We start from the raw sequence: 14,452 nt of genomic DNA, 5'->3' as shown, positions 1-14,452 counted from the left end.
TCTTTTAGCCAATGCGTGACTTGCATGTTAGCAGAATCCTGCCAACCAGCCGTTGGCAAATTCCTAGTTTAGAATATTACATTTAGAGGAAGTCAGAAACATAAAACAAAAATAGGCTACTTGGAGTCTTTATCTTGTTTAAAGTATACTCGTGGATCTCGAGTAAACTTAACTCAAGTAAAAGAAACCTACGCTTCCTCATACACGTGCGCATACGTGTAAGCCGTAGTAGTGAGCCAAGGTAGGCCCACTACATCTGGTAGCACTTTGTAGCCCGTCCAACGACCGACTACCTGAACGTTCGTACAGAGCTGTACGAACGAGGAGCCGATAACCTTTTCATGAGCGCGGAGGTGCCCATGGAAAGTTCCACTTCGCCTGCAACTCATGTTGCACGCGCTGACTGCCTCCAGCTGTCGGATCCAGAGTGGGAGGCGCTCCAACGACTGTCAACAGTCATGGGAGAAGCGGCTGTAGCTGCAATGCTGCGTACGCTATCGCCGACAGAGCAATATGGTGTTGCTCTGGGGTTCATCATGAAGGAGCAGCGTGATGCTGCTTCCTTTACCACGGTGGCGTCGGAGACGACACCGCGTGGACGATCGTTGAAGCTAAACGTGAGCAACTATGTCGGAAGAGAGGGCGAGCCTCTCCTCCGTTGGCTTGTCGAACTCGACACTGCCATCGCGGCTCGACGTATCGTCGACTCGTTGTCCAAGGTTGCGTTCGCCATGTCATGCCTTGGCAGACGAGCGAGAAGTTGGGCGTATGGACGTCGACTCTCTGATCCTACGTGCTTCAGCACGTACGAGGGTTTCAAGGAGGAGCTCAGGCAAGCGTTTGAGCCCCCGCAAAATGAGTTTCGGTCGAGGTCAGAGCTCCTCGACCTACAGCAGGGTTAGCACGATGTCCATGCTTACGCGCAGAGAGCACGGTACTTGGTCTCGAACATTGTGACCAACCCGATAGACGAGGCGACCAAGGTCGTCACGTTCATGAAGGGTCTGAGAGATGGGCCTGAAAAGACCTATCTCTTCCGTGAGTACCCAGGCACTCTCAAAGCTGCGATTACTCTTGCAATGCAGGAGGGTTTAGTCTGAGGCAGACTAAACTGCATGCGAATGCGCCGAGGCTGCAACCGCCTCCGGTCGCGATAGCGGGAGGTCCGGAACCAATGGACCTCTCGAAAGCAACGGCTGTTGGTTATCATCAGCAAGAAGGAAGTAATGTACGATGCTTCCGTTGCGGAAGGATCGGTCACTATGCCCGAGAGTGCACGGCACCCGTGCACCGAGATGGTGGTCGTGGTCGACGCGGCGATACCGGGCATCGTCGTGGACAAACAAAAAACGCTGGAACCCAGTAGGCGCGGGGCGCCCTACTGGTGAAGCAGTCACGCAAGTCCAACTCGGACATGCGACACTGAGGACTGCAGCCCCCAGTTGCCGCCCGATTTGACGTGTTATCTCGGAGTCCGGTTCTCCCTATACACTAACTGTAGAGTCAGCTGTACGTGTAAATAACAGTTAGTTAGTGTCTAGTAAATTTTGCTAACATGTATTTGCCGAACGAGCATCACTAATTTTGCACAAAAACGGAAATTACTAAAGATTTTTACACTTCAATAACTTTATCTACGCCGCTCCGATCCTTCTGGTTTTCTATATTTTTTAAAAGAGATAAGACGCTTTTAATTCGATATTGTGGCCGACATTGTCCCAACTCAACGGTACTGTCACATTAGATCTTGAAGTGCCAGTCTAGAACGGATAGTCCCATCCGTTTGGTTGTTTTTAATTTTAAGGACCAACTCGTGCGGACAGAACTGATAGTGAGGCGAGATCCTCAATTAGCAGCGATGGCGGTGCTGTATTTCCTGTTGAAAGCATCTACGCACGTAAGACTCTTACGTGCGTAGATAGTCTTACGGTAAGACTGTTGATATGCAGTGACTGTACCTGATAAGCCCCAGACAGACGAAAGGCTCGGTACGTGCGCTAAGTATCTTGGTATAGATCCCAAACTAACTAGTGCGACTATCGCTTTGAAGCGCGAGCTACTTGAAGTCTGATTGTAAGCACCGCGGCGCAAGCACTCCCTCCTTTCGTGCTGCTTTGTACGTGTGCGCACAACTTCTGCTGGTTCGAATACATGCTAACCACTTGCGTTTTTACTATTTGCTAACAGAACTGTATGCGTCATCTTTGCCTAGCGCGACTGTGCCGCGAGGAATCGTCATGGGCGTTGGAACGCTAGAGGTATGCGTTGCATCGTTGGGATGATTGCTGCGACTGGACTAACCTTTGTTGCCTTCAGTAGGCGGTCGTGGTAGGATGGGGACTCGAGTATCTCCAACAGGCGTCGGTTACCGTGAATGCCCCTGGCTTGCTGACGTGAAAGGTATACAATATGCGCTTTATGCTTACGGAATGGCTTATACCGATTGAGATTGGTTTCTGCTTATTGAAATGTTTTACGAAGATGTACATTACGCTGGCTGTTGAGACGACGACATGTCTACATGAACGACAGGTCAAGAGCAGCATCGCCTCCGGTGGCAACGTGATAAGTGTTTGAGTGCTGCCCAAGAACGGACGGCGCTGAAGACGAGCTGAAGAGGAGCCTGCTGCTTAAATTGAGGTATCGACCGCCGCTGAAGTAAGGAATGTTGTGGACTTCAAGTTATACATTCAAGATGAGAGGACGCCGATTTTGCGTTGAAGGTATGGGTGAAAGTTAATTTTTACTTGAATGCTGACTTGGCCCGCTTACACGTTTGACTTTATGCAGAAAGTATCAGGACAGGATGCCTTCTCGCTTTGAAACCAAGTCACATCCTCCACAACCGTAGCAATGCGAGTCACACTATAGTGCAGGAAACTAGCACGCGAATATAGTTCGTCTCGTACATTACATTGCAATATGCCTGCTCTCATGTTGCTCCTATCTTGCTCACACACATAATTCATACTGTTCGACTGATCGAAGTGTGGTGCCATCTCTGCTTCAATGTCGGTGTGCGAAGACAACATCAACTTACTCTGTAGTTGCTCTTCTTCTTTTGCATTGCTTGGTAGCGTTGGAGCGCGCTGTTTGCACTATAGTGGTGGTCCTAGAGGGCTTATCACTTGTAGCAACCATCAAGGCGACAATACCATAGCATCCATTGTGTTACATGTAAGAGAGAGCGGAATGTGTACCCGTTCAGGCGCAACGTATCTCTAAATATCAGTATTGCATAGAATGCACTGTGAGCAGCTCATTGGAGGATTTTTATCCGCAGATCACACCAGCCCCTTCTAGCGGAATAATTACCAGGGAGCTTAGCAGCAAACTGTGTGAAGAAAAGCCAAAATTATACTCGCGTTCACTATGTCATACTGAGTATCATACGATTTCTTATGCCGTCCGGGACGGTTTAATCGTTTTTTAATGTCGCCCATGTCACCCCTCCGCGTCCAAGGGGTTAAGACGCAGAGCTGAATTCGCCCTGACCCGAATATATTTCGCTAGAAGACGGGGTTCAAGGACGCAGAGTGTTTAGATCTCTTTAGTAGGTATGAAAGACATTAACTGCAATCAGCCTTAAGGTTAATATATATCCTGATTATTCTCGTGCTACTAACTCGTCAACTAACAGTCAGCAAACGTACAGCTAACAGTGAGTTAGTGTCTGGTAAATTTTACTAACAGCAAAACGCCCTACACTACATTACTCAGATCGATAGGACGGTGATAGTGGAACAGGGCGCGTCGGAAGTGGGGCAGTAGTAATAGTATTACTACTACCCCTGTCTTGAAGCACTACTATTTTAATTGTATTTGAATAATCCTAGCTGTGGGGTACGTTCAATCCTCTTAATTTTAGCGAACCAAGGGCCAGCGCTGCAGCGTGCTGTAAAAAAAACGAAGCTCGTGCAATTTAGGCACTGACCGGTAACACCAGCGAGAATTCAGCACGTTGTAGAAGGTCTATGTTGCTCACAAGGTTGCTGCGCGTTGGCTGGGAGATCATTTTTCTACTAGTATTTGTTTTATCCTGAAAGTGCAAGTTCTGCATTGGTTGTTCTCAGACAGATAGTTTAGAAGAAAGATTCTCAGATGCAGTATGTCGATGTGACATCATCTAAAACTGTAAGTAGAGTGGATGTGTGTGCCTCTAATTCGCGTTTGTATAGAACCCGTTTTATACTTTTGTGTCTACGAACTGCTTGTGCAACTTGGGCGTTGGGGTTTAAGCCACAACTGTATGGACGGTTCTAATAGTCGAAGGCAGACTGCGGCTGCGAAACGATGGTGGTTTTGCCAGCACAAGGTTTGATATAGTATTTCAAACACCACCGTCATGGATCAATCAGGAACCAGACGATGTCATTGGATACTTTCGCTTCGCTCCTTGAGCTCAGGACGTCAGGGAGCATGTCTGTGTTTTCGCACAAGAGAAGCTAAAATAGTTAGTTTAAATCACCTGCTGTTGTACTGTAGATGGACGACCTGCCACACCAGATCGACCAATAGTTTTCATATATGCTGTCTTTTGAGAGGCCGACCGTCGGCCTACCCGTTTCGGGGTCGGCTCGCTGCTGCTGGGGCACCTATCGGTGAGCTACGGCAACAAGCGTAAGCTAAGAACATCGCTCATCAGCGACGTGGTGCCGAAGACCGGCGAGCAGCGCCGATCTCGGCAACGATTCCTCGCAGCACTCGTGCCCAAATGCAACGACTACGGAATTTTCGAAATGCTCTCCAGCTTCTCTCGGACTTGAGATTGATGGAGAACATAGGCTATATTCAGTTAACTTCAGTTACCGGGGCCAGTTTTTCAGTACATGTATTATATAATACCGGCTTCAGCTACCGAGGTGCCGCCTAGTTAATCTGTGTTGGGCTGGCCACAACACTCCCTCCGGGGTTACTGATATCCCAGAAAAATATAAAGAGAGTGACTAGTTTGCCAAGCTGCCGATATGTTTAGTGCTTCCCGCCGTACATGTAGTTCGCACGAACACCAATCATTACCAGTCCGAGATTTCCAGCGCGGGCATAAGCAACAAACAATTGCTCGCTTCTGCAGCCGACGGCAAGGCTCGGACGACGACTGGCCCAGTGGCAACGGCGGTGAACGCAGCTTTCGCTGCAGAGCTCGGGCAAGTTTGCGGAGAGGGGGGCGGGGCGGGGAAGCGAGGCTCCACTACATATTGTACACGACTACAACATTGCACTCCAACGGCGCATCGCGCTTAATACCTGCTTCGCAGCACCGCCGTCATCTCAGATAACGCGCAGCGCATCTTCATCTCATAGCAGTTGCCAGGGAAGCGGAGTAAAAGAAAGCGATGGCGAGGAGCGACCTATTGTGTTGAAAGTAAGCTGCGCCCCCCCCCCCCCCCCCTTATCGGCCATGATTCTTGGCTGTTCCACAACACCAGGTGTTTGCAACTTGGAATGTCGTTACTGACAGCAACCTGCTGTAGGAACAGGTGTGTATTACTCGTAGAGGTGTCGTGACTTCATCCTATGAAAAGTTACAATACATCAATGCATGGGCAATATTGTGAGGACGTTCTCCCCCATAACCTCTTCATTCATTCCAGGTATCGGTGAACCAAGCCTCGCTGTTGGTCATACTTTAAATATTGACTTCGGTCGTCAAATATGCAGCTCCGGCACTAACTAAAATGAAAGCATACAGTGTCAAGTCTTCGAAGTAAGGCTACGGTACGATACAGTACGTGTTAGTAAATAGCTGCTTCTGTGGAAAGCAATAACGAACATACAGCACACCAGCTACGTTGCTGTGGTCTGGCATCTGTACAGTATCCACGAATTCGAGCAGCAAAACAGCTCGTGCTTCACCACCTGGAAAGGGGTAAAGCTGACGACGAACGCTGATTAGTATGGCAGTCGTGCGCGTCATCTCGTCTTGCGACTAGAGCGCATTACAACAGTGTAACATCATGTTGCATGAAGACAGCGCAATACCGACACTTCCACTGCCTCATTCTCCATTCATTCACGATGGCCCCAAGTCTCCTTTCAAGCGTTTCTGCTGTTGTTCTCGCCACTACTTTGGCGGCGGCTCCTGCTGCGGCTGCGGGCTCAAACAGTACCGCTGCGCACGCTCCGTTCGGAACCGTCACGTCCAAGCCTGGTGAGTGTGTCGTCGGCAACCCGAACACCTACATCAGCACGAAAGACCTCCAGTGGATCTGGGACAACCGCATGAAGGCAGATGTAACTGACCACGACAACTGGATCATCGATCACATCGTCAAGAACAAGGGCACGATCAACTACTGTGTCCGCTGGGACAGCAAGACCATCAAGCTCACCAAGGCTGACGCCGCCAAGTTCCAAGACATGCTGACCCGTCAATACGCTGCCTGGAACCACTGGTTCATTGGTTACAATTGCTGGCCGTACAACGAGATCAAGGTCAACATTGTCGGCTGGGCTACTAAGAAGGCATCCGACCTGGGGTGGTCAGACGATTCGTTGGACAAGGTCTACATCGGTGACCTCGACCAGGACGGAGCACCTCAGTGTCCCGAGAACTGCTACCGCGCAGCTGACGGATTTGGCGGCTGGTCGGAGTCTAGCGGACGTGATGGCAAGCCGTTCGACGTCTCATTCTGGTCAACGGAGGGTTTGGGCGGAGGCCTGGGTAATTACAACTTCCAGCAGGTGGGGATCGAAGAAATGATACCGCAGCTTGACGAGGAACAGCTCACGGTGACCGCGCACGAGATTGGCCACAGTTTCGGTCTGCCGGACTTTTACCAGGAGCCCAAGCCCGACAACTTCAAGCCCTGCCTCATCGACGCGCTCTCCATTGACTCGATCAAGGACACGGACGGGTGGATGGTTCGCCGCATTCTCGAAAACAAGAAACCCAAGTACGACTTTTAAGTGTCGGAGCGGTTTTGTGGAGTAGGAGGTACTTAGAGTTTTCGTGTGTTCATAAGTCAATTGGGTATCTTTTGGCAAAAGGCCAAAGATCCGGTTTTCTCAGCACGAGGAGAGAGTGCACGGCGAAGACAGGATCAGGCCCCCATCGCGCGACACGTGGAACCGCCAGCTGCAGCTGCACATAGGTTAGTTTAGAGTTAGCTCATTCTCCAATCTGCTCCGTCGAGCAACGACCCACCGCACCTCACCCTAGCAATGGTGCAAGCACCAGTGCAGTCGACCGATAATGAATGCAGCTACGTGTGACCCCTCTGCGATGACGAGATGTGAAGGAAAAGATGTGTTACCATGTCCACAAACGTGATCGAGTATGCGGAACAATGCTTTCGTTTGCATGGCGAGGAATTGTAAGTTTTCCGCATGAGACGGATTAGATCGACCCGTACTGCTGTAGAATTTTGTGGTACAGGTTGGTACTGTACTGGTTGGCCCCATGCATATCATTGCGTTCCTGGGCAGATATTTCTTACTTAAGTAAAAAATATTCCTCGTTTTCGTGCCACGAAGTGCGGTTCGATGTAGAGATACGTACATGTAAGGGGGGTCGAAGCCTTTACCCGTCGACGATTCGCGAGTGCAGCAAGCAGTAGATCTGTGCGAGATACACGATCAATTAATGTGTCTTCGAAACGATAACCCTTGCACATGTATAACGTGACTTGTATTGCACTACAAGTTGTATTACATGTATAGTGGTAGGGACCTTCAAAGGCGAAGCAGTGAGTCAGCGATGTGGCGTCAAAGTGTCTGACATCATGAGCTGAAAGCTATCAAGTTGTCGAAGTACTGTAAGTAGACGTGCTACGCTGTATTGATACAAAGTAGTATAGTACAGTACAGTAGCTTGCATTCCAGAATAACTACAGTACAAAGTAAGCACTTCATGTACATGGCTATTATCATCACGTGGCAATGCCATTCTGCTGATCTACCCATCTGCATTCACGAAGCGCGACAGCTCTGCTCGAACAGCAAAGGTGCCCCCAGCACCACGAGTACCATCACCACCTGGTAAAAAAGTAAGTTACAAAAATGTTTAGTATCGTTTTCGTGAGCGTCAACTATCGCCTTTGCGACTTAAATACCTGTACAATCATGTTACTGTACTTACCTACTGTAAGCGCACAGGCAACACCCTGGCCACGGAATCCCGTCTACCAGCGTGACCTCATTCTCCATTTATCCACGATGCCCCCAAGTCTCCTTTCAAGCGTCGCTGCTGTTGCTTTCGCCACTGCCCTGGTGGCGGCTCCCACTGCTGCTGCCGGCAAAAACAGCACCGCTGCCCACGCTCCGTTCGGAACCATCAAGTCCAAGCCTGGTGAGTGCGTCGTCGGCGACCCGAACACCTACATCAGCCCCAAGGACCTCCAGTGGATTTGGGACAACCGCATGAAGTCGGACGTGGAGTCCTTGGACAACTGGGCCATGGACCACATCGTGGCCAACAAGGGCACGCTCAACTATTGCGTCCGTTGGGACAGCCAGACCATCTCGCTCACCAAGGAGAACGCGAAGAAAATCGAGACGATGCTGAACCGTCAGTACGCCGCGTGGAACCACTGGCTCATCGGCTACGACTGCTGGCCGTACGACGAGATCAAGGTCAACATCGTTGGCTGGGCTGGTCGCAAAGCGTCCGACTTCGAGTGGTCGGACGACTCGCTGGGCAAGATCTACATCGGCGACCTCGACCAAAACGGAGTCCCGCAGTGCCCGCAGAACTGCTACCGCACGCCGGACGGGTCTGGTGGCTGGTCAGAGTCCAGCGGCTGTGAAGGCGAGCCGTTCGACATCTCGGTGTGGCCCACGGAGGGTATGACGAGTGGGCTGGGCAAATACGACTTCCAGCAGTACGGCCTCGAAATTGTGCTGGAGCACATGGAGGAAGAGCAGTTTTACTTCGCCATCCACGAAACCGGCCACAGCTTCGGACTGCCAAACTTCTACGAGATGCCCCAGCCGCCCAACTTCAAGCCCTGCGTCATGTGGGCGCTGTCGTCGATGACGATGAAGGACACGGACGGCTGGATGATTCGCCGCGTGCTCGAGAACAAGAAGCACAAGTACGACTTCTAAGCGTCTTCGGGGGATCTGGATCGTGCGAGAAAGAAGCACGTAGCTAGAGTTGCTGTTGTAGTTCACAAATCAATTGATGTTTTCTTCAGTCCAGGAATGTGTGATTCGTTGCCGCTAATGTTCACTCACAAATATTTTTTTCTTACCACCCGTTATCCACAAGAATTCAAGCATTGGACTTCCATCATATTGTGTGCTTCTACGACACTTCCTCCATCGTGAACTCAAACGACGATCCTGCAATGTTGCGGGTCTGCGACTCGAAAGCGCGGTTCATGGCCAGTTCAAAGTGCGCGTGCTTGATGCTTGTGTCTCCATGGCGCACGGCGAGCAACGCCGCTTCATTCACAAGACTTGCTAGCTGAGCCCCCGAACGCTGGCCCAACTGGCCGCACTCCTCCGCAATGACTGACAGGTCGACCTCGCTGTCCAAGCGCACATTGCGGCAGTGAACCTCCAGAATCGCCTCTCTTCCCTTGGCATCTGGTAGACCCACATACACATGACGGTCAAAGCGACCGGGGCGACACAATGCCGGATCAAGCACCTCCGGGCGGTTCGTAGCGGCAATGACGATAACTCCATTGACGTTTCCCTCAAAGCCATCCATCTCTGTCAGCAACTGGTTCAGCGTCTGCTCCCGTTCATCGTTGGAGTTGAATCCACCGCGAGCTTTAGCCAACGCATCGATTTCGTCAATAAAGATGATACACTGCGGGTACTGCGAGGCCTGCGTGAAGAGGTCCCGCACTCTCGCAGCGCCTCGACCCACCAGCATCTCGACGAAATCCGACGCTGAGCAGAACAAGAAGGCCACCCCCGCTTCAGATGCAACAGCTCTAGCCAGCAGCGTCTTGCCGGTGCCCGATGGACCGCAGAGCATCACTCCTTTGGGCACTTTGGCGCCAATGGCCTGGTACCTGGCCGGGTGTCTCAAGAAGTCCACAACCTCCTCCAGCTCCTTCCTGGCGCCGTCAATACCCGCCACATCGTCGAAGGAGATCCGCATCACCTGCTGCTGCTTGCGCACCTTCTTGGTGCCGTCCTTGCCTACACCTCCAGCGTCCGTGCCGTATATGCCCCGCAGCATTTTGTAGGTCAGGCCCAGGTACAGAAATGGCATCAGCGCTATAGCAATTGGCACCAATCTGCTGGTCGTCGACGGCGTCACGGAGCCAAACTCAACCCCCGACCGCACTAGAGCGTCCAGGATGTACGTGTTCTCGGTCCTCGGCGGCACCAGCACCCTACAGGTCACATGATACACCAAAGAATGTTATAATTTATACCATGGAATGTCTAAACTAATATCCACCATATCTCCTGTGCTACGGCTCATACAGCCGCCAAACCACCGTGGATCAACGCGCCTTCACTTACTTGTATGTATCCGCTCCATCCTTAGCTTGTACGATGCAGTGATCACCCGCCAGCAGCACTTTCCCGACGCGGTGGTCCCTCAAGTCGCCCAGGAAGGCGCTGAACAGCCTCCAAGACGGCGTCGCGGGCGCCCCAGCGGCGGTGAGGGCGCGGAATTTGGCCAGCGCAGAGGTGACGAACAGGCGCAGCTTCTGGGCGCCTCTGCCCATCAGCAGCAGCACGCACAGCGCCGTCACGAACCGCCGAGCGCTCGGCACCCGCATCTTCGAGGTTAATGTGGACTGTTGACTCAACCGACACCGCCTACCCCCAAGTTGCAACATGACCTTAAAGTAGCAACAAACACTTCAACAAGTTCCTCACATGTCAATTCACTATAAGGTTGCCAAAAAACTAAAAAAAATTCTTTGCTGTTGGGGACGTTAAGGCGAATTACTAGTGATAACGAACATCAATTTAGGTGTTTTTTATCAGCGACAAGCGACGGAAACTCTAGTGTTTTGTGTCCTGGGTCGACACTCAGAAGTCGTACTTGGACTTCTTGTTCTCGAGCACGAGGCGCAGCATCCAGCCGTCCGTGTCGCGGACGGTGGACGAGGTGAAGGCGTCTATGAGGGTGGGCGGGAAGTTGTCGGGTTTGGGCTCCTCGTAAAAGTCCGGCAGTCCGAAGCCGTGGTCCATCTCGTGCGACACGATCTCGAGCTCCTTGTCGTCGAGGTGCGCAAGCATGTCGTCGAGGTCCACCTGCTGGAAATTGTACGTTCCCAAGCCGCCACCATAATCCTGCGTAGGCCACAGCGAGACGTCGAACGCTTCTCATCGCAGCCGCTAGGCTCCGGCGAGCCACCAAATCCTTCCGCGGAACGGTAACAATTCTTTGGTCACTGGGGAGATCCGTCCTTGTCGAGGTCGCCGATGTAGATCTTGCCGAGCGACTCGTCCGACCACTCCAGGTCCGAGGCCTCTCTCGCAGCCCAGCCGACAATGTTGACCTTGATCTGGTTGTACGGCCAGCAGTTGTAGCCAATGAGCCAGCGGTTCCACGCGGCGTGTTGACAAGCCAACATTGGCTGGAGCTTAGCCGCGATCTCCCTGGTAAGCTTGGTGGTCTTGCTGTCTCAGCGGACGCAGTAGTTGACGGTGCCCTTGTTGGCCACGATGTGGTCCATGATCCAGTTGTCGTAGGGGTCCACCTCCGCCTTCATGCGGTTGTCCCAAACCCGGTGTTTGGGTTGCCGATGACACACTCGCCAGGCTTGGACGTGATGGTTCCGAACGGAGCGTGGGAGGCGCTGCTGTTTGTGCCAGCAGCAGAAGCAGGAGCTGCCACCAAAGCGGTGGTGAGGGCAACAGCAGAGACTCCTGTTACGACAGTAGTGTAGTGGAGGAATTTCCACAGCTCAGTACATATGTACTGAGTTGTCCGAATAGACAAACTAATTACTTGACTTGTTGTGCGGGTCAGTACAATATTTAACGAATGCCGCGTAAGTTCGCCTGTACAGCGAATCAGTGCATCACTAAGTGCGTATATTTTCAAATAGGCAGTTTTGTAACCAACATGGCCGTTTGGCCGATCCCATCTTGCGCAGCATCGCATATACCACATATAGCAGTTTATGAGATGGGTGAATTTACGGTTTGGCGGTGGGGGAGATATAACGGCTGAATTTTATAATAACAAATTCACGGCTCGTTCAATTTCAAATTTTCATGTAAAAGTGAAAAACTGCTACCATACAGATTGCCATACATATTTTGCTGAACGTATACCAATACTAACATTATATGGAAACCCAAGACAATTGCAAAATAATTTTTCACTAAGATACTGTTATATTTCAAATAGGTGAATTATTCTCGGTTAGTAGACACGTGAAACCACCCAACGGATAGTTACATGAAAATTTCCACGGGCTAGTCGAGTATCTCTCTTCTTGCGGCCTAATTTTCGAAATGGCGGCGCCGGCAGCATATCCATCCAGCAAGTTTGGCAAGGCGCGTTTCCAGGTCGACGACTCCGACCTCCATGCCGCACGGGAGCTAGGATTGCTACGTGAAGACGTCCATGTTCACTGTGAAGATTTGGCACGTCCAGATTTCGGGTTCGCGTACGACCGCCAAGACAACATCGCAACGGAAGCGTTTTCGACACAGAAGGCCCTCCGATCCACGTGCAAAGAGTTCGCCATCAAATGCGGGTTTCATCTTATAGTGAAGCAAAGCAGTGTGAAGCCAAACAACTCGGGGAACGCCAAGTACCAGTGTAAAAACCTGAACGGTGTCCAGGTTTTCGACAGCGAGACTCCGGTGGACAAGCTGCAGTGTCCGTTTTTCATCAATGTCTTCGGGCTGGACAGGAAATGGAAAATTACGCGGGCTAACTTTGCCCACAACCACGCCAAACACGTTGGCTTCACTCAAGCACCGTGTGTCGAAGGCTCGATTGCGCGCCCGGCTAGGGCTTAGCGTAACACGACCCAAGAAATTGAGCGGTTGACTCTCCTTGTGATGAAAGAGATGTTACCAGCTCACAACCGATCCATCGACACGCTCACGGGCAAGGCTATCAAGAATTTCCTCATATCAAGGGGATTTCACCTGGCTAAAAGCGCAATTTCCAGAATTCGGCTGGATATTGACGATAGGCTCCACGGTGACCTCGTTGAAAGTTACCAGAAGTTGGGATCCTACCTGGAGCTGGTTTTCGACCAAAACCCCGGATCAGTTTGGCGTCTCGATCGCGCTAAGGACGACGTGACATTTGAGCGTGCCGTGTTTATCCCAAATGTTGGGATTCACATCCTCCCAATGGCCGGGTTTCGACGCTGCTCATCTCTAGGGGGAGATGAACAAGCGGAGCGTTTTTCTGGTCGCCACGACAAAAGACTACAACAATCACGTGATCCCTTTCGCGTTCGCCTTGGTCCCGACTGAGAACTACGAGCACTGGTACTGGTTCATGGATTGTGTCAAGTTTGCTACGAAGATCGACCGCTTCACAGCTTTATCCGACCGCCAAAAAGGGCTCCTCGCAGCTGTCGCCGCGGTGTTTCCGTAGGCTGGACATCGTTTTTGCCTTCGGCACCTGATGGACAACGCGCATTGCACTGGGGCGAAGCTAACAAACGAAGACAGGCGCCTAACCTGTCAACTTGCTCGTAGCGACTGTGAAAATGACTACAAGCTCTTCTTCACCGAACTGGCAGCGTCAAACCCCAAGGCGGCGGAGTACATGGACAACGTCGATCACAAACACTGGGTCAAGTACAAGTTCCGTGAAGCCTTCGGCCTCCCGACTTTCAACGAGATTACGTCCAACTTGTCTGAGCAAGCCAACAACTGGTTGGGCACTGAGCTGCGCAGCGCCAAGCCACTCGACGCGTTCAACATGTACTTCATGAAGCTAAGCGAGCTCACTTCTGACAAGAGGCAAATGGCGGCGAACTGGGCGGCATCCAAAGCGGGGACAGAGTTGGATCCAATCCTGCAGAAACAACTGAAGGACAGGACTACGGCAGCCAACATGTGCGCGAAGATTCCTCTGATGAAGGGCGCTTATTCGGTGCAGCATCTGGCCCACGCACGCGCCAAAGTCACATCCACACATGGCGACTCGTGAATTTGCCTGAATCGGAGTGTACATGTGGCGGATGGCAAGATGAAGCTTTTCCGTGCATCCACGCAATTTGCGCGGCCATCTAAGACGGTAAGCGGGTCAATGATCTCTACGACGCCAAACGCATGTCCATTGAACATTTTCGAGAGACGTACACGTTCGCATTCCGTCCATGGCCACGGATGTGACGCTCAATGTAGGCTCGACCTTGCGCATCCCCGAGCTCCTAGCTGAACCAGCACGCATCGGCAAGCGCGGATTTAAACCAGGACCCAAGCCCAAGCACAAGCGCAAACAGGCCAAGAACGCGCTTTAACGTTGATATTTCATGCTCAATTTCACTTAACAGTGGCATTTTCATATAATTGCACATAATATACTGGTCTTTTGCTTTCTATTTTCGAT

At 51.4% G+C, this 14,452-nt stretch overlaps 4 protein-coding genes across 4 annotated transcripts; 2 read left to right on the top strand and 2 right to left on the bottom strand.

Annotated features, from left to right (window-relative positions):
• Window positions 1-6,018: 6,018 nt before the first annotated feature.
• Window positions 6,019-6,909, top strand: PHYSODRAFT_506994 (neutral zinc metallopeptidase, Zn-binding site; the record flags this gene model as incomplete). The annotated part of the gene is made up of 1 exon (XM_009530239.1): window positions 6,019-6,909. One exon carries the CDS (start codon window positions 6,019-6,021, stop codon window positions 6,907-6,909), a length of 891 nt encoding a protein of 296 aa, XP_009528534.1.
• A 1,248-nt stretch (window positions 6,910-8,157) lies between these two features.
• PHYSODRAFT_333116 (hypothetical protein) lies at window positions 8,158-9,048 on the top strand (the record flags this gene model as incomplete). The annotated part of the gene is made up of 1 exon (XM_009530238.1): window positions 8,158-9,048. The coding sequence occupies one exon, from the start codon at window positions 8,158-8,160 to the stop codon at window positions 9,046-9,048; it is 891 nt and encodes a 296-aa protein (XP_009528533.1).
• A 199-nt stretch (window positions 9,049-9,247) lies between these two features.
• PHYSODRAFT_315528 (hypothetical protein) lies at window positions 9,248-10,057 on the bottom strand (the record flags this gene model as incomplete). The annotated part of the gene is made up of 1 exon (XM_009530237.1): window positions 9,248-10,057. The coding sequence occupies one exon, from the start codon at window positions 10,055-10,057 to the stop codon at window positions 9,248-9,250; it is 810 nt and encodes a 269-aa protein (XP_009528532.1).
• An 890-nt stretch (window positions 10,058-10,947) lies between these two features.
• PHYSODRAFT_333114 (hypothetical protein) lies at window positions 10,948-11,633 on the bottom strand (the record flags this gene model as incomplete). Its single annotated transcript, XM_009530236.1, has 4 exons — window positions 10,948-11,211; window positions 11,240-11,261; window positions 11,314-11,537; window positions 11,568-11,633. The coding sequence occupies 4 exons, from the start codon at window positions 11,631-11,633 to the stop codon at window positions 10,948-10,950; spliced, it is 576 nt and encodes a 191-aa protein (XP_009528531.1).
• Window positions 11,634-14,452: the final 2,819 nt, after the last annotated feature.

This window comes from Phytophthora sojae, assembly GCF_000149755.1.
Source record: "Phytophthora sojae unplaced genomic scaffold PHYSOscaffold_5, whole genome shotgun sequence".
NCBI classification, from domain to species: domain Eukaryota; phylum Oomycota; class Peronosporomycetes; order Peronosporales; family Peronosporaceae; genus Phytophthora; species Phytophthora sojae.
Note: the sequence above shows the minus strand (reverse complement) of the source record. Positions and strands in the feature narration are given on the sequence as shown.